This window comes from Rhinatrema bivittatum, chromosome 5 (assembly GCF_901001135.1).
Source record: "Rhinatrema bivittatum chromosome 5, aRhiBiv1.1, whole genome shotgun sequence".
NCBI classification, from domain to species: Eukaryota; Metazoa; Chordata; class Amphibia; order Gymnophiona; family Rhinatrematidae; genus Rhinatrema; species Rhinatrema bivittatum.
In genome coordinates this window covers 267,705,908-267,726,283 of record NC_042619.1, presented here as the reverse complement: position 1 = coordinate 267,726,283, position 20,376 = coordinate 267,705,908, and the positions used below count along the sequence as shown (strand labels likewise).

Genomic DNA, 20,376 nt, shown 5'->3' with positions numbered 1-20,376 from the left:
CAGATTGGTTAACATTGATAAATTACTACTTACCTGATAATTTCCTTTTCTTTAGAATAGTCGACAAATCCAGAACAAGTGGGTTATGTACCTCTACCAGCAGATGGAGACGGAGCAAACTGGCAATGACATCAGCCTACCAGTATTTTCTTCAAAAGCAACTGTGGACAAACTAGCAAAAAGATAACATTTCAATACTCAACCAACAGGCAATACTGAGCTCAGACAAGAATGTAATAACACTAGTCTAGGGACTGGAGTAACACTTACCCTGTAACACCTAGGCACACAGGAAGATTATGCAATCATTCAGCAGTCAAGGGAGGGAAACTGGATTAATCTGTCTGTCCTAAAGAAAAGGAAATTATCAGGTAAGTAATAATTTCTTATTTCTTAGCGTTCAGTCAGATGAATCCAGAACAAGTGGGATGTACCCAAGCTACTCCTGGATAGGGCGGGAGGCTGCCCACGATTCGATCCGTCAAATCAATCTGCCCAACATGGGCCATGGAGGAAAAGCATACAAATTTATTTTCCAGCCACTCCTGCGCTAGGGCTTGCCCCAGATTCATCAACCTGGGAGAGAAGCAAAGAACAAGCCACCAAGGAACAAGAAGCAATCTGCAAGGTCATTGTCTATCCTTAAGCAAGCATTTGACGCAGTGGCAATTTTTTTTTTTTTTTTAATCATGAGCATCCTTAAAGGCTATTCCTGTGAAGGAGGGAATGGTGGTCCACTTGGCGACTGCAAAGAAGTGCATCTACCTTCGGAAACGCTCTCGTACGACTAGAACCAGAGGGTACAGACCTTCCAAAACTTGACCCCCTTTGAAATTAGCCTCTGGGGCACCCCAATCAAGATCAATTCCTGAATGGCCTCCATCATGGGGGTGGGGGGGGACCCAAGAGGCTTTACACAAGAAAACCAAAATGTGTGCCTCAGGAACCCCAAGTATTTCCAAGGTCTGGGAGATTACAGCTGGCAGTTCATCTCTACGAAATAACAGTAGCATAGTTCTATATGGTTCTAATCCTGGAGAAATTTCACCAGCCTCAAGAAAGTCAGCATCGGTGTCATCCATGCCACCTGGATCTCTATTAGGAGGTCCAACTGCCACTCTGGTGATTAACAGAAGGTCCAGGCAAGGTTCCTACCTGCACCTCTGCTCTGGGAGCATTGGACAGGGTTGAAGACTGTGCCTGAAGGAAAAATTGCAACCCCCAAGAAAAAAAAAAATTCTACCTATGAAAAAGCAGAAGTATCTAAACCAGGAGGCATGAGGCATACTCACTGAGCTACTGTCCCCTGCTGAGGAACCAGTTAGGGGAGTTCCAAATTCAGGCGCCCCACCTGAGTAGTCTTTACCCAGACCTACATCCAGCTGGGAAGAACCAAGTTTAGTGAAATCAGAGGAAGATAATTCTCTCTGAGCCTTCAAGCAGCACTGGCACAAGTTAGCGGGCATTCCTGGCTGAGATGCCATGCAAAGAGAAAGGTGCTTAGGCATTGGCACCATTATGGCAGACAGTGTGCTGAGTGGTGGCTGGAGGCCCGCTTTTTTTTTTTTTTTTTTTTTTTTTACATATACATCCAACTTAGGTGCCCAAAAATTAGGCGTCCAAAACTTAGGAACCCCCCCCCCCCCAGGCACCTAACAAGGCATCCAAGACTTGGGCACACAGGTAAGTGTGCAACAACTATGGTGGCGTTAACTTGGACGCACAGACTATAATGCCCAACTGTGCATCTAAAAACTGGGTGCACACACTGAACAGACAATCCTATAGAGGGCAGCCTGAGAAAGTGCACGAAATGCTGTTGCGGCCTACTATGAGGCATGCAGCGAAAATGCCTTGGAGCTGGGCCTAGCCTAAGGAGGCTGCTCAACCTGCCAGGCTGCCCACCTCCCTCGACCTCCCATGCAGTGGGTTGAATGTCAGAATGGCACACCGAGCATGGAGATCAGGGGAAGGAGGAAGCCCTACACGACAAAAACCTCCTCCTAAGTCTCTGTATATTACTTTTTTTTTTAAACTTACTGGAGCTCAGCCTTACCTGGCTGAGTACACAGAGTCTCCAGCTGCAGGGTGAGAGGGCATGTGCCATCACCGCTGCACTCTGCTTCCTACACCCGCTGCCTTTCAGCTGCTTAAGCAGCTAAGTCCACCCCATCTGAAAACCAGCTACTGGATTTTCTGAGGGACCATGGAAGTCACTTCAGGGATTCTCAACTGTGGGAGGGACCATTTGGTATCACCACAGGAGAGTGGGGTGAGTTTCCTTAATTCTCCTCTCTCAAAATGAAGCAATCCCCAGTAGGGAGATGCATGTCCATCATCTGCTGGAGACAGAATACTGGCAGGATGTCATTGCAGGGGCATATATATTATGACATCAGTTTGCTCTGTCTCCATCAGATGGTAGAGGTACATAACCCACTTGTTCTGGATTCATCTGACTGGATGCTAACAAATTTATTTTCCTGTGCTTCTTCAGCTTCAACTGCTATCAAAAGCCTATTTACAACCCTCTAACTAGCCAAAGTCAAGCATACTCAAGCAGGAGTGAAACATTCCTGGTGCTGCTGCTGCAGGTCTGGGAAGAGCCACCACAGCTTAGCAATGCTCCCTGCCAGCTCAGAAGAAATGCTGGAGGGAAGGGGGAAGAAGAGGGCCTAGAGAAAAAAAAAAAAAAAAAGCAAAAACCCAAAAAGGGCATAAATGACAAAAAAAAAAAAAAAGCAAAGTGCACAACAATAGACAAAAGAAACCAAATTTTGCACCTTGGCTCCTAAAACGTTTCAGCCAATGCTCATGTTCTCAGTATTATTTCCATCCTTGTTCGAGACACCTACCTTCCAGAGGGTGGCACTGGTAGCCCCAGACTAAAATTCCCATCCTCTCAGCCACTGCAACACACGCAAGGGAAAGGGATAAGGTAAAACTAAAAAGCATTAGATACGGTGAATAGCAGCTTCTTAATGACTGCAAGATAGGGCAGAGTAGTAAGACAATGAGAGCATGAAGGAATTAAAATAAGGATCATCAATTAGGATTGGAGCTAGTGAACTCAGCAGCAAGGAACCCTGACAGGCTTCAATAAGACTTCAGCTCCAGTTATCCATAATTATATACACATGGACAGATACAACATAAAGCAGCTGAAAGAACACAATGGGTGAAGCCCCCTCAGGAATAAAGACCAAACCATATCTAAACTGTGAATAAACCTTGCTAAGAGGAAGAATCCATCGAAGTTCTAAGGGATTCATATTTTCAGAGTACTTGGGGACTTAGGACATCCACCCCCCCCCCCAACTACAGACGTTGTAAACAGTTGTGGTAAAATTTCTGCTCTTCTCTTAACCAGATCTATAGAACATACTTGTGGGAACGGACCTCTTTTTATCAGAACTCTGGCTATAGAAATAAACATAGCTTCTTTTCAAAGAGCTGCGTCAAGCACTGTCAGAACTCAAGAGGTCAAAATGCCAGAAAGGATTGGCCTACTGGCTCAGTGGTTGTGCTGTGGGCTGCTACTTGATTTGATTCCTAGCTTAACCAGGGCTGGGGATTCTTCTCACGTACAGTTCACAGCCATTGGGGCGGGGGAACGATATCAGTCATGCAATGGTAACTGATTTAGGGTCCATGATTGTAGACTTCTGGGTAAGTAGAATAGCAGTGACTAGACAATTAGGAGAGGGATATCAAATAGGGAGGAAAAAAATCCCCCCAAAACTCTGGGTAGTTGAAAATAACAGGTTCTGATGCCAAATGACAGCTCTTCTTCCAACTGATTTGGAAGCAAAAAACCAATGTGGGAGGAGGGAAATCAACACAATGCTGAAAGATTAACAGATCACAGTAAATACTGTTTTGCTTCATATGCTCAGTTTTTATTTGCCAGTTTCTGATTTTCTCTCGGATTGTGTAGAGGACAGACATGCCAGAAATGACCAAACTGATCAATCTGATTGGTCAACTCAAAATCGTTTCTGGTGTGCACGGTTCCCCTCTGCAGTACCTTCACAAGTTTGCCCTGATCTTTGTAGCCATGGCAACCAAAAGGCCATGCTTTTTTTTTTTTGGCTCTTTTCACTGTAAAACCAAGCAACAAGCCTAGCAATCTAGCTATAAAGAACCACAGAGTCCTAATCATGCCTGATTCATAAGGGTATCTACCACCTGCATTAACAGGATTGTTATTGAGGCAACAGAACACAAAAAAGGGCAAAAGGAAAAGGAGAACTACAAGAGATCAAAGACTGCTATTTCTATATTTCACTCAGTACTGATTGCAGCTGTTAAAGTACTTTTCCCCTTTGGCCTCCTCCATAATCAACATTACCCCCTCCTTGGTACGTGCTGGCAATTAGGTGGGATTGTCCCAGAGGCTCTTGCTTACAGACTGCACTGCAAATGCCGCTCCATTTTCCTTTCCTGACTTAAGATACAGTGGCATAAATTGTATTTGCTCATCTTTGTAATTTCTTCTGCATATAATGTCCATTAGCTCAGACTAACATCCTTCTGCCTATAACATTTTTCTGACCATTGCTATTCAACTGAACTGAGAAAGCGATGCAGACTAGGCTTAAGAGGAACAGAACCAAACAGTTTAAATAAAATGAAAAAAAAATGTACGAAGAACATGTCAGCTGAAGAACCAGCAGGCCAGTAGGTAAACCCGAATCTCTCTGCATCTGTGGCACTATCACCACATTCACTGGAGCAAGTCAGGAGCCACTATGTTCTCGTACAGTGACTCCCTGAGGATGTAGAGAGCCCCGATCCTCCCCTATGTCAAAAGGCTACAGAACCATCACTCTTGCAGATGAGCCTGACTAGCAGCAAAGGAACATTTGAAGGCTGAAAATGGAAAAATCCAGATCTTCAAATTGTTAAAATACATTCTCAGGAGGAATCAATCGTTAACTGTTATGGGCTCTCTAGGCTGTGAGCATCTGGGTGCCCCATACTCCCAGAGCAGAGGGCTGGAGGGTAACTAAGTATACAGCACTTAATGTACAAGGCCTGCAAATATACCTCAAACAAAATGGTTCACATTGGGCCAAAAAAAAAAAAAAAAATTACGCTGCTGCTTTAAAGAGACATTCAGAGGAACAAGACTAAATGGCCAACGTTGCTCATGCAGCTGTAGGACACTTTCAGAAAGAGATGCAAGCCATTCACACTGTTACCACTAGGACTTTCTCTCCAAAGCAACCCCTCTTTCTGTTTCTCATGCTTACAAGAATAGGAAACTCCAGTACTTGAGTGCCACAAAGGGGTCTGGTTTTTTTTGATATCCACAATGAATACGCATGAGGTATATTTTCATGCACTGCCTCCATTTATGCAAATATATGGCATGCATATTCATTGTGGACATGCAGAAAACCAGACCCATTTGTGGCACTTCAGGACTGTGCTAACAAAGGTCAATTTTAGCTTTTTACTTATGATTTTCAAGCGAACAAAACTTGAGTGGGATTATAATGCACAGGATTTACCACAAATGTTAACACAAAAATTGAAAGAAAAACCTTTTAGGATTCTTTTCAACTCCAAAGAGTGTCGATAAGAGTTTGATGCTTTCAGATTTGGAATATGTGCTATCAAGTCATTCTTTAATGTGCACAGATGAGGGCTCCTCAGATAGCAGTAGCTTGCATAACACCGCGCACAACTCCCAGTCTTTGCGCACAAGTGCAAGTGACAAGACTAACACTCCTTTGGCACGGCAGTAATCTGGTACGGAGGATGTCCCTTCTCCATAGGTAGATTTCCAATAAACAGATCAGGCGATAAAGTCCAGTGGTCTGTTGAAACCCCCCTTTCTGTTCATGTATTGCCTGTAATAGAAGAAGTGGACAAGTCAGGAATGTTACAAAACAGCTGGCTCTAATTTCTCCTCCAGAGGGTTCTAGGTTCTTTTCAAATGTTTAATGCACCTACATTTGAGATGTATACCAAAGAGACAAAATGTTAAAAAAACGGTATTAATATATACCAAGATCTTATTAGCTATGAAAGACTGAATATCTTAACAGCACACTTAACTGAATACCAAAGTACCTCTCTCACAAAGCTATGCAAATGGTAGGCCCCGACATTAAGCTACATTAAAAAATTAATCTTTTGTTGCTTTGAGAATGGGCCTTCCTGCTCATCTTTTGGATATACATGGTTAGACATTTCCAATGACAGCTTCTCTTTCACCTTCATATCTTCCTGAATACCCACTTACAGGGAGAAATTTGCTCTTTACCTGATCATGTTTTTTCCCTTGGGTCCAGATGGATGGGTTATGCTCACTAACCAGCAGAGAGAGACTAAACAGGTTTGCTGACATCACCTTTTATAGGCTCCCATGCTGACCTCAGCCTGCCAGCATTACCTGAGGCAAGCTAACTAATGACAAATTTATCCCCTTTCAAACTAGGGGACTGCCAAGGAAACACAAACAATGACAAACTATTTACAGCTTTAGAGATTAACCTAACTCTTCTCTGCTGCACAGTAGTCATGAACATTCTTTTCCCATTCCAATGCTGAATAGAAACGTTTGGCAGAAAAATGGAGGGTTTTGGACTGGTCTGGCTGGACTCAAGGAAAGGAAGTCTTCATGTAAGAATAAATTTCTCCTTCCTTTTCATCTATCCAAACTAGTCCAGATGGCTGGGAGGTACCCAGGCTACTGCCGAAATAGATGGGATGCTGCCAAATCTGCTTTCAAGACCTGATACAAAAGGAGGCTTCCTCCCTATCTTGCACATCCAAACAATAATGCTTTGAAAAACAATGTAAAGAGGCCCAAGTTGTTGCTTTACAAATTTCTTGTAATCAAATTAAATGAATTCCACCTACAATGTCTGATCTCTAGCAGAATGTGCTCTGACCTGTTTGGGCAAAGTCTTACCTCTATCAACATATGCTGCATTAATAGCTTCCTTAATCCAATGTGCCAAGGAAGCTTTTAGATGCTGCTTTTCCCTTCTTTGAGCCACTGAATATAAAAGATCCAGCTTTCTGAAATCATTTGGCACCTTCAGATTCTGCAAATGTAGTTGCATATATTCTGTCACTAGAATCTTTTATTAATAGAGGGCAGATGCTATTTAGTTAAGATGAAAAGCAGACACCATTTTCGGAAGAAAGGCAGGCACCTTACAAATTCAGACTACATCTTTTGTCAATACCAGAAATAGATTCCTACAAGAGTGCCTGCAAATCTCAAATCCCCCTTAACTGTACAAATAGGCACCAAAAAAAACAAAAAACCCCAGTGCGTGAAAAGCCGTTGTGGCCTACCACAGTGTGCGCAGTGAAGAGCCTCGGAGGGGGGGGCCTAACCCTACTGAGGCTTCTCACATCCCTCGACCTCCCACGGAGCGGGACGAAGGTTGGAATGGCACGCTGAGTTGAGACCGGGTTGGAGAAGGAAGCACTGTACAGTAAAACCTCCTGCTAAGTCTTTGATATATCTTCTTTTTTTTTCCCCTTTAAAAAAAAATAAAAAAAATTACCAGAGCTCAGCCTTACCTGCCTGAGCACAGAGACAGTCTCCAGGTGCAGGGGGAGAGGGCAATTGCTGTCATCACCGCGCTTGGCTTCCTGCACCCACTGCTTTTCAGCCACTCAAGAAGCTAAGTCCATGCCGGCAAAACCAGCTATCAGACCGAGGCACACCTCAGGAGGGACCTTTAGATATCACCCAGGAGAGCGGGGCTCTCTTTTCCTTAATTTAAATTTCTCCTTCCAAAGAAAAGGCAATCCCCAGAGGGAGAGAAATGTTCACCATCTGCTGGCGACCGAGAATACTGGCAGGCTGGGGTCACTGCAAGACTATATATATACACACTGTCTCCTCAGGAAGTTTTACTATACAGGGCTTCCTTCTCCTGCCTGGTCTCAACACAGCACATCATTCCAACATTCGTCCTGCTCCGTAAGGAGGTCGAGGGATGTGAGCAGCCTCTTCTCCAAGCTGAACAGCCCTAACCTCTTCAGTCTTTCCTCAAAGGGGAACTGTTCCATCCCCTTTATCATTTTGGTTGCCCTTCTCATTTTTTTTTTTTTAATTTATTTATTTATTCAATTTTACAACTTATACACAAAGAACCCTTTGCATTCAATCAGGAGGAATATTCAAAAGAAAAATGTTACACCACATTAATTGTAATATACAATTATTTTTAAACGAAAATATTTATCCCCTTTTTTTCTAAGTAACATGGGAGAGGAACAGAGAAAAGAAAAGGAGTGGATAAGAAAAATTTAGACTAGCACTCTGTTAACAACCCATTCATTTATAAATTAGAACCAGATCTTTTAGGTTATAGGGGTTTCCTTTCTGGCATCTATGAAGCCCCTTAACTGTTCTGGATTAAAGAAGACATAAGTGTTCCCAGAGTGCTTTACTACGCATCTTGCGGGGTAACGCAAAAGAAAATTTGCACCAAGAGCTATAACTTCAGGGCGCATAGTTATAAATGATTTTCTGCGTAGTTGTGTAACCCTGGAGAGATCAGGAAAAATACGGATTAATCCACCCAAATATGTTGTATTAATTGCTTTAAAGTAGTGTTTCATTATCATGGCTCTATCATACTCTGAAAACAGAGAGACAAAGAGTACAGTTCTTTCAGAAATTTCAAGTCCAGAACTTTCCAAATACTGAGATAAGTTGTTGAAATTCCCAGTATCCCCTACTGGGGATATCTGTATTTGGCTCTGTCCTTGTCTTAAAAATAAAATCTTTTTTACAGATGGTATCTGTTCTTCTGGGATCTGTAGAATTTCCTTCAGATATCTCTTAAAAGTTAGTAATGGAATTTCCCCAACCACTTTCGGGAAATTCAAAACCCTTAGGTTTAGCTGTCTCAGATAATTTTCTACTGATTCTAGTCGTCTTGTTAAAACCCCCTGATCTTTCACACATATAGCATTTATATCAGACATTTGTTTTAACTAATTTTACTTGCTGTAATTCTTGTAATTGTTCTGTTCCCCTCAGATGTAATTGCTTGTCAATAGAGTCCATTTTGAGTGAGATTTCCTCCGTTTTTTGGGCTTGCTCATTAAATGCCATAGTTAACCCCGCAACCAAGTCCCAAAGGGACTCTATTGTGATTTCCGTCGGTCTTTTCACCTCTATGGGACCTCTTACTAGGCCACCCGTTCCCTCTCCTCCACCCACAGCTGTTCTGGATCTCTGCAACATATCCTCATTTCGGTACTCACTCCTTGCTGCAGCTTCAAAAGGGCTCGAGGCATCGGGTGGTCCCTCCACTTTCGCGGAACTTCCTGGCAGTCCACCCAATGAAGTCGCTCCTGTGACAGTTTGCACTGGCGACTCAACTTGCCCAGCTGTCCACGCTGAGGTAGCATTCGGCGGTAATCGTGGTTCTGGTGGGGACAGCGATATATCCCCCAAGCGGGGAAGGGACTCCTCTTCCCACACCGCTAGCGGGGCTCGTTGTCCCTAATGGAATGGGTGACGCAAATTCAGTGATTACACGCTGTCCTGTGGTTGGTGAGGGTTCGGGTGGATAAACCCTCATCTTCCCCTTTCTTTTGTGCGGCATTATTAAATAAATCCTATTTAGGACAAGTGAAAGACAGGAGTGCTGAAATTACGTCAGCAAACAGCTAGATTTTCCAATCTGTGGCGACTCGCGCCGGACGGCGACACGCGCCGAGGGAGACCAGCTTTTGTACTGCCAGTCCCAAGCTGATGACGTCGGCGTCGTCGAATCGTGGGCGGGGCTCCAGGGGCTGGGAAAACGCGTCTCCTCCACCCCAGCAAAAAGGTAATCCGGCTCGGCTAGTCAGTAATTCTTTCAAGAAAAATCTCCTCTGCTCCGTCCACCAAACGCCGAGGGAGACCAGCTTTTGTACTGCCAGTCCCAAGCTGATGACGTCGGCGAATTGTGGGCGGGGCTCCAGGGGCCGGGAAAACGCGTCTCCTCCACCCCAGCAAAAAGGTAATCCGGCTCGGCTAGTCAGTAATTCTTTCAAGAAAAATCTCCTCTGCTCCGTCCCGGTTGCCCTTCTCTGAACAGACCAGGGCATATGCCTTTGAAAACCTAAGTTTCTCTCTCTCCTGATAAACTAGAGGGAATAATTTAGACAAGGTGATTCCTTTGAACTTGGCTGCTGGGGATATCCATATTGACTCAATGAAATCCTTTACCCCCTCGCCTAGGGCGATGCTCAAATGAGGGAGTACAGGCCTTTCAGCTCGGGAGCTGCCCTTCCAATTTGTATTTTTTTTTTATCCAGCCTAACCAGGCCTTAGCTCACAGCATGCTAGAGCCAGAATGCTGGCAGGCTGAGGACAGCACAGGAGCCTATAAAGGGGTGAAATCAGCAAACCTTCCAGACTCTCTCTCAAACTGCTGGTTTGGGAGCATTACCCATCTGTCTGGACGAGTCTGGCTAGATGAAAGAAATAATGCTTTACTGCCTCAAGTACCAAAACCGTGGACCCAGGGCATTCTTTTTGTTTATTTAATAGCATTTCTGAATCATTTTACAGATACGCTATTGCCCAAAGCGATGTTCAACGACCACAATTTAAACAAAAAATGTATATAAAACAAAATAATTGAAAATAAAACCAAAACAATTCAAGCCCCTCCTGCCCCCCCTACAAATTCCTCATTCTATCATTGTTAGCCAAGCTGATCATTTCATTGATAGGGTACTTTGCAGTTAGCGTGAAATTTCAAAATTTGTAAAACAAAATCTAGTTTTCTGACAAACCATGTCTTTTCCCAGAAGATTTACTTCTCTCAATTCCAAAGGAAGGCTATGCCATAAACCTGGAATAACTTTTGTATTATTAAAACTCTTAAATACCCAAAGAAGCCAAAGACCTACTTCCAAAATAAGAGACAGACACAAGTTTGTTGGAAATATGGAGACACTGAACTATTGGTCCCCAACGCAGGCACAAGGATGCCGAAACACTGCAGTGTCAGGCTATCATCTGGAGCTAGCATCTGTGTTAATCTTGCCATTTGGTGGGCTTTACAGCTTTTTACAGCAGTAAACAGAACAGTGGGACTTAATACTTATGAAAGACAATTGGGCTTACAGACAAGTATTTTTAAATGCATCAATATAAAAAGGACTATTAAAAAATAAAGCATGGACTTTAAAAGGAGCTTGTTAGTGAGACAACAAAATACTGGTTTATGATTATATTAGGTGCTATTTAGCCTTTGCCATGGCAGTCCTACCCCCTATATAATACTAGCTTATAAAGTCTTTAAAAGGTAATCCGTGAGATCACGTGATGTGGTGAACCTAGGACAACGCTAACTTCTGGACTCCATCTCCTCAAAAACAGTAATAGAGAGCCAATTACATCAAAACTCCCTGGAAACAGCCTCCAATTTATAAGTCGATAGATACATATATGCAGAAATCCATGGAACAAGCCCGCTCGAACCAGGAAAAAGGAAAAAGAAAAAGTGAGAGCAACAGGAGACAAGATGGCTGCCGTTTTGGAAGCGGAAGAAGACCACCATCCAGTGGACCAGTGGTAGCGGAGCCGACAGCGGCAGTTGTTGTGACTTTACAAGATAAGTTGGATTCAATTTCAAATCAAATAAAATGACTTAAGATTCTCTGGCAGAACTGGGTTTGAGGTTAGATACAGTAGAGGGACGAGTTTCGCTCAGAGGATGATTCCAACATGCTAGCGGAAAGATAGACAAACTTGAGAAATCCATAGCAGCACAAGAGGGGAAAAAATCCCAATGGATTAGAAAAATTGAGCTGAGAAGTAACAAGGCTTGTGCAACACTAATGGAGAAATTACTTACCTGATAATTTTAGTTTTTTTTTTAGTGTAGACAGGACCAATGGGATGTACAAAAGCTACTCCCCTATAGGGTGGGAGGCTGCCCGTGGCCCACAGTGCTGCCCTTGCGAAAGCTGTATCCTCCCTGGCCTGAACATCCAGGCAGTAGAACCTGGAGAAGGTGTGTAGGGAGGACCATGTTGCTGCCCAACAAATCTCGGCTGGCGAAAGCAGCTTGGTTTCAGCCCAGGAGACTGCCTGAGCCCTTGCAGAATGTGCCTTGACCTCTAGAGGTAATGGTTTTCCTGCCTCTATATAGGCTGCATTAATTACTTCTTTGATCCAGCGGGCTATGGTCACCCGCGATGCCGCTTCCCCTTGTTTCTTCCCGCTGTGAAGAACAAACAGGTGATCAGTTTTGCGCAAAGGTTCCAATCTTTTCAGGTATCGGACTAGGATTCTGCCGACTCTCAGGTGGCGAAGGAGGCGTGAGTCTTCCAAATCCCTGTGCTCATCTGGCGATGGTAAGGATATGGTTTGGTTCATATGGAACTGGGAAACCACTTTCGGTAGGAAGGTTGGTAGCGTACGCAGCTGTATGGTGCCCGGGGTGAACCTGAGGAACGGTTCCTGACAGGATAGTGCTTGAAGCTCTGAGATGCGCCGAACTGAACATATTGCGATCAAAAAAAGCTGTCTTTAAGGTCAAGAGACTTAGACAGGCCGATTGTTGATCTGAAGGACTCTCCTGCTAGGAAGTCTAGTACTAAGTTGATGTTCCATAGAGGCACTGGCCATTTAGTGGTGGTCAGAGTTGTTTATCTCCTTTCAGGAAGCGAGACACATCAGGATGAGTCAATAGTCTGATACTGTCTACTTCGGACCTGAAACAGGCCAGTGCTGCGACTTGGACCTTGAGGGAGTTGAGAGACAACCCCCTTCTTCATGCCATCCTGTAGGAATTCTAGGATCGTGGGAATCTTGGCTGTCCTCGGGAGGAGACCGCGGTCTTCACAGCAGGCTTTGAATACTCTCCAGATCCGTATGTAAGACGGATGTGGAGAACTTGCGTGCCTGGAGCAGGGTGTCAATCACAGCTTTTGAGTAGCCACGCTTTAGGCTAGTCCTCTCAAGGGCCATACCGTAAGAGAGAATCGAGCTGGGTCTTCATGGGAGATCAGTCCCTGCATGACGGTATACGCAGAGGATTCCCCGCCAGTAGTCTTCACATGTCCGCGTACCATGGTCTTCTTGGCCAATCCGGGGCGACTAGTAGAACTAGTCCCCTGTGGTGCTCTCTCTTGGTGATGACCCTGCCCAGCAGTGGCCAGGGTGGGAAGGCGTACAGGAGACCTTCCTCTGGCCAGTTCTGGACGAGCATGTAGATTCCCTGAGACTGTGGTTCTCATCTGCGGCTGAAGAATCTGGGGACTTTGGCATTGCGATGAGTTGCTAGTAGGTCCATGGCTGGGGGCCCCATCGATTTACTATCAACTGGTAGGCTGTGTCCGCCAGCGACCATTCCCCCGGGTCTAGGCTCTCTGCTGAGGTAGTCCGCCGAGATTTGTCTTTTCCTGCGATGTGGGAGGCAGAAATCCCTTGCAGGTTTATTTCCGCCCACTCCATGAGGGGGTCTATTTCCAGAGACACCTGCTGGCTCTTGGTTCCTCCCTGGCGGTTGATGTAGGCAACGGTTGTTGCATTGTCCGACATGACTGACAGACTTGCCTGAGTCTGTGGCTGAACTGTAGACAGGCTAGTCTGACCGCTTGAACTTCCAGGCGGTTTATGTTCCATCCCGCCTCTTCCTTGTTCCATTGTCCCTGGGCTATCAGTTCCTGATAGTGGGCTCCCCATCTCCACAGGCTCATGTCAGTGGTAAGCAAGATCCAATTCTGTGGGGATAGGTTTACACCTCTGCCTAGGTGTTCTTCCTGCAGCCACTATTGAAGCTGATCTCGAAACTCTGTCTGTAGCTGGAGGCGAATTGAGTAGTTCTGGGTCGCTGGGTTCCATCGTGACAGCAGAGAACGTTGTAGCAGTCGCATATGGCCCCACGGAACAACTTCCAGAGTTGATGTTATGAGGCCGAGGACTTGCAGGTAGTCCCACCATACCTTGGGGCGAACAGAGGTCAACAGTTTTTGTAATTGACCCATCAGCTTCCTTCTTCCTTGGAGGGGGAGACCAGACTCCCAAGTATTCTAGTGACTGGGAGGGCTGTAGACAGCTCTTGGCTGTGTTCACGACCTACCCAAGTTCTTGTAGTAGGTTCTTGACTCTAGTGGCCGCATGGCGACTCTCCTCCTGAGACTTTGCCCTGATCAGCTAATCGTCCAAATAAGGATGTACCAGGACGCCTTCCTTCCTCAGGGCTGCCGCCACTACCACCATAATTTTGGTGAAGGTTCTGAGGGTGATAGCTAGTCCAAAAGGTAGCGCTCGGAACTGATGATGGCCCAGTATCGCAAAGTGCAGGAAGCGCTGGTGATCCAGATGGACCGGGATGTGAAGGTAGGCTTCAGATAGGTCCAGGGAGTTTAAGAATTCTCCTGGTTGTACCGACATTATAACAGAGCATAGGGGTTTCCATGTGGAAGTGTGGTACCTTCAGGTAACTGTTGACAGCCTTGAGGTCCAGGATGGGCCGGGATGTTCCTTCTTTCTTGGGAACGATAAAATAGATTGAATAGTGGCCAGTATTTTGTTGAAGCATGGGCACCGGAGCTATTGCCTTCAGGCTGAGTAGTTTTGCTAGTGTGGTTTCCACTGCCAGTCTCTTGGCGTGGGAGTGGCAAGGTGATCTTATAAATTTGTCTGGGGGAAGCTTGGAATTCCAGAGAGTACCCCTCTCAAATGATAGCTAGGACCCATTTGTCTGATGTTATCTCGACCCATCTTTGGTAGAAGAGGGGAATTCTGCCCCCTATGTCTTCTTCCTGTGGATGGGTCTGCATCTTCTCATTGTGGGGTACGGCCTGAGCCTGCCCCTGCTCCTCTCAATGTGCTTGTTCCAAAAGGAATGAGGCCTTCCTGAAGGGTGAGATGCTTGAGACTGTGTGTTCCTGTAAGGCTTAAAACACTGAAATCATCTACCCTTGGTTCTTCTGAGGGAGGAGTGCTGATATGTTCTTTTGTTCCTGTTTTCAGGTAAATCGGGATACTGGGGATTTGCCCCATTTGTTGGCTAACTTCTCCAGTTCACTCTCGAACAGGAGGGATCCTTTAAAAGGCATTTTTGTGAGGTTTGCTTTGGAAGTCACATCAGCCGACCAATTCCGAAGCCATAATTGTCTTCTGGCTGCCATGGCGGCAGCGACTCCCCTGGCCAAGGTGCGCACGAGGTCTGCGGTAGCATCGGTGAGGAAGGAAACCGCAGGTTCCATCGCTTCTCCGGGCGTGGTTGCGTCTCTGGAGAGGATCAAACAGGAACGTGCCACCAAGGCGCAGCAGGAAGCAATTTGTAGCATCATCGCTGATACATCAAAGGACTGCTTAAGGATGGCTTCCAGCCTTCTGTCCTGGGTGTCCTTCAGTACCGCTCCTCCCTTCACTGAGATCGTAGTGCGTTTTGAGACCACACAGATCATAGCGTTTACTTTAGGGAAGTGTAGGAGGTCCTTAGCCATGGGTTACAGTGGGTATCGGGCTTCTCGGGCCTGCCTCCCTTTGAAACTGGCCTTTGGAGCATTCCATTCCAGATCAATCAGTTCCTTGATGGACTCCCAACAAAGGAAAGTAGCAGGAGGCCCATGCGGAGGTTCCGATATAGGCTCAGTGCCTGGAAGACCCAGTATCTTCATAGTCTGGGACATGAGGGCAGGTAATTCGTCCTTGTGAAAGAATTGGAGCATGGTCTGCTATGGCTCCATCCCTGGGGGAATTTCTCTTTCCTCCAGGGAGTCAGTTTCCTCATCTGTGGTGTCTGGGTCTCCATCAGGGATACTCTTGGTTAGGAGAGGCATGTCTTGAGGAACTTGTGAGGGGCCGGGAAGGGCTTGAACATAAGAATATAAGAAATTGCCATGCTGGGTCAGACCAAGGGTCCATCAAGCCCAGCATCCTGTTTCCAACAGAGGCCAAACCAGGCCACAAGAACCTGGCAATTACCCAAACACTAAGAAGAACCCATGCTACTGATGCAATTAATAGCAGTGGCTATTCCCTAAGTATAATTGATTAATAGCCATTAATGGACTTCGCCTCCAAGAACTTATCCAAACCTTTTTTGAACCCAGCTACACTAACTGCACTAACCACCATCTCTGGCAACAAATTCCAGAGCTGCATTGTGCGTGGAGTGAAAAAGAATTTTCTCAGATTAGTCTTAAATGTGTTACTTGCTAACTTCATGGAATGCCCCCTAGTCCTTCTATTATTCAAAAGTGTAAATAACCGAGTCACATCTACTCGTTCAAGACCTCTCATGATCTTAAAGACCTCTATCATATCCCCCCTCAGCCGTCTCTTCTCCAAGCTGAACAGCCCTAACCTCTTCACCCTTTCCTCATAGGGGAGCTGTTCCATCCCCTTTATCATTTTGGTTGCCCTTCTCTGTACCTTCTCCATTGCAACTATATCTTTTTTGAGATGCGGCAACCAGAATTGTACACAGTATTCAAGGTGCGGTCTCACCATGGAGCAATACAGAGGCATTATGACATTTTCCGTTCTATTAACCATTCCCTTCCTAATAATTCCTAACATTCTATTTGCTTTTTTGACTGCTGCAGCACACTGAGCAGACGATTTTAAAGTATTATTCACTATGATGTCTAGATCTTTTTCCTGGGTGGTAGCTCCTAATATGGAACCTAACATCATGTAACTACAGCAAGGATTATTTTTCTCTATAAGCAACACCTTGCACTTGTCCACATTAAATTTCATCTGCCATTTGGATGCCCAATCTTCCAGTCTTGCAAGGTCCTCCTGTAATGTATCAGTCTGCTTGTGATTTAACTACTCTGAATAATTTTGTATCATCTGCAAATTTGATAACCTCACTCGTCGTATTCCTTTCCAGATCATTTATATATATATTGAAAAGCACCGGTCCAAGTACAGATCCCTGAGGCACTCCACTGTTTACCCTTTTCCACTGAGAAAATTGACCATTTAATCCTACTCTGTTTCCTGTCTTTTATTTATTTATTTTATTTATATATGGTTTTTATATATCGATCTTCTTACATTATATGTAAATCAAATCGGTTTACAGAGAACAGTTGAATAAGCTTGCTTGTGGGCAATTACATATAACAAAGAACTTTTTAGAGTAACATATTGTATAACTTTTTGAGTAACATTTAAACATAAGAGCAAAAAATACATGGCTAAACATAAACATAAGAACAAAATATACATGGCACAACAAAGTCTTATGTCTAAATCCAAGGGGGGAGAGAAGAATAGAGGGAGGGGGATGGAGGGGTTATATAGTTGGAGCGGGGAGGCTGTAATAAGAGTTCGTTGAAGCAGCTTTTTAGAAATCATGGAAATGCTTGGCTGAATAGCCAGGTTTTCAGTTTTTTCCACGAAAGGACATCGCCTCCTATCCCATGACTTTTTAGTTTTCGTAGAAGCCTCTCATGAGGGACTTTGTCAAACGCCTTCTGAACTTCCGGCAGGGTTTGAATTAGGTGGGTAGCAGGGGATGGTTGTGCCTTAGAAACCTGATTATGGTTGAGCCAGATGATCCCTGTGTAGATATAAAGGTGGTTTAGTGGGCCTACCATACGAACTGATTCAATAAGAATTGCTCTGGCTGTCATGCATAGAGATCAGTAGTTGTGTATGAGCAATATGTTGTACGCTCAATCAGTCATCAGAAACTCTCCCCTGCAACAAGTATCCATGCTCAAATGGATTTTATTCCCTGAGTAGATACCAGATTTGACTTCGCAAAGTTCACCAGAAAGCCCAAATTTTGTAGAAGACATTGTCTTATGTAGGGAAAAGCAAGGCTTATTCGAGAGCTCACTGATTAGCCAGTCCTCCAGATATGGGAAAAAGTTGCATCCCCTGGCAATGCAGGTGTGCAGCTACTACTGCAAAGCATTTGTTAAAAGACATTCAGAGCTGCTGATAAGGAGTATCTTGTATGGGAAATGGGCAGACAAACTTAAAGCAAAGACAGTGCCAGGAGGAAGCATATGAGCGTATGCATCCTTCAGATCAAGTACGCACATCCATTCATGTTTTTGGATATAAGGGAGAATTATACTGAGGGAATTTCATTGTGAATGCCTCTCAAAGCAGGTGTCTGTTCAAGGATCTCAGAACCAGAATGGGCCTCAAGCCTCCTGATTTCTTGGTGAAGAAATATTGGGAGTAGAAACCCTATCCATGCGGGGATGCAGGGACTAGTTCTATCATTTGATGGTGAAAAAGTGATTAAACTTCATTTCACTTGACACATCACCACCACCAGGAAGATTTGAGCAGTGTGGAAGGGATGGGTAGCCAGGAGAAAATGCCAAGGCATCCAGATTCCATGATTAGGAGGACCTGGAGATCCTTGGTTATCTAGTGTCATGCCTCCAAGAAGATTTGGATCTTGTCCCCCAGAGTTCAGAGGGATGAGAGACTGGGCCCAGGTTTATGCTGGGCCTGCTGTGCAGACTTAGGTTGATGGCGGTTATGCTGCCATGGTCTGACCGGTAGTGGTTGCTAACGCTGGGCCAGAAGAGGTGGTAGCAAATATTGCTGAAAAAGGCCTAAATTGACACTTGGAAAGCATAAGTGTTTGTAAGTGAAGAAGGTGCTTGGGGACCCTTGAGAGGGTTGGACCACTATATACAGTTTAGTTTAATTTGTCACCATCACTAGGTCAGTCTGGTGACTTCTCTTGGAAGCTACTCAGAGTCACATCATATCCCAATCTACAATTGAAGCTGATGAGGCACGTGAAATGGAGTAGAAAAATTTGTAGACAGAACAGAGGGGGTGATGAATGCATTCTTCTACCTTCAAAAGCGGTTTTGGGTAATAAGACCCTTCTTCCACAGGCTGTAGAAAAGCCTACAGATTTGGAATATAGTCAAGAGGATATTGCACCATATAGAATCAGTGTGTAGAGATATGAGTAGTAAGCATGGAGCAAGGGGAAGATCTTGTTAAAATTGTCTAGCAGATTCAGGGTATACTCAAGGACAAACTGTGTGGCACAACTCCAAACTCCAGAGATTTTTGGATTCGGTATTTGAGATACAGCTTCCTAACCTCAGAAATTCCAGAGATAGGCATTTCCCACCTTTTCATCTGCAACCAATTTAGAATGTTTAGACTGGGAGAGCTGCATGATCTGACAGGGCAAGTCCGAAAACTTTCAAGAGGGAGTCTAATGCTAAGCACCTTTTCCACTAACTTTGAATATGATAAATGTTCTTGGGCAATGTATGGTTAGGTGTATCCAGAAATGACTTGGGAGATATGTCTGTAGACCCCCCTCTTCTGAACGTAAGGGTTTACTAACCCAGGATACCAATGCCAGGCTCTTCTGATTGCCTCGGAGGGGCAAATTACTAGTCAACTGCCAGAGTGACTTGACTTCGCTGCCACCGAGTGGGAAGATGAAAAACTCTGTATTACGGGTTTAGATGAAGTGTTCACCCTGATGGATAATATTGGGACTTTGGTGTGAGGTTCCTCTCCAGCAATACGAGTTATTCCTTTGCCTCTTTAAAGAGGTAAATAAATTTCTCACTAGACTTGCAGTCTGGTTAAACAATGTGTCCCCTCTGATTGGTGGAGGCAGTAAAACATCCTCTTCGGGGACAAGGTAGGTTCCTGCACATCAATAGGAGGGTTTTTCTTTTTTTTGAGAGAGGGCAGAGGTAAAATGACTCCTTCAGCAGCTGGCCTAAAGTTACTTACACAGCTGTATGCAAGTAATGTCACACAATGATTTTAGGTTCAGGGCTTGGTGCACTGAATACGTCTATGGAGTATAGAGCAAGGATGTTTTTGATGCAACTGATGCATTTTGACAAAGTGTCCACTCTATGCATCTCACACATGGAATGGGCTGCATTTTCAAGAGCTATGATTTTTTTTTTTTTTTTATGTTTACGATGCCAATGAATGCTGCTTTTTCCTTTGATGTAGGATGGATTGTATCGCTCAACGCTGTGACTGATTTGGGCTAATATGGAAGTCTGAGGAGTTCATGCTCAACACATGTTCCAGCGAGGCAGTTGCTGCACTGTGGGAGATCTACTGCAGCTTTTGAGAGACTTATGAAGTTCTATGCAATGTGCCCTGGAGCATTGAGAACACAGGGACATTTGTCTGCAAGTAGACCTATTTGCCAGTCATGATCTGTACCCAGGCAATGAATCTGTGAGGGACATCACCTTACCACAGATGCCAGACATTTTGAGGCAGCAAAAGTTCCTTAGTACTGCAGTACAGCAAGACAAAAGGAAAACTGAAGAGAACAATGAAAGAGAAAAAAAAAAAAAGTTAAAGGATTTTGAACAAGACTGAGTACACATTCATACTGTGCTTGGACAAAAAATGATTAAGGAGGCTCAGAAGGCAATACCCATGTAGGA

The 20,376-nt window shown here is 44.6% G+C and overlaps 1 protein-coding gene across 1 annotated transcript in view; it reads right to left on the bottom strand.

Moving 5' to 3' along the window:
* Positions 1 to 1,556: 1,556 nt before the first annotated feature.
* Positions 1,557 to 20,376, bottom strand: part of SNRNP27 (small nuclear ribonucleoprotein U4/U6.U5 subunit 27) — a 40,465-nt gene continuing 21,645 nt past the window's right edge. The window contains exon 6 of the mRNA XM_029603985.1: positions 1,557 to 5,858. Within this exon, the coding sequence (XP_029459845.1) occupies positions 5,804 to 5,858 (55 nt within the window). The 3' untranslated portion in view covers positions 1,557 to 5,803. The remainder of the gene's footprint in view (positions 5,859 to 20,376) is intronic.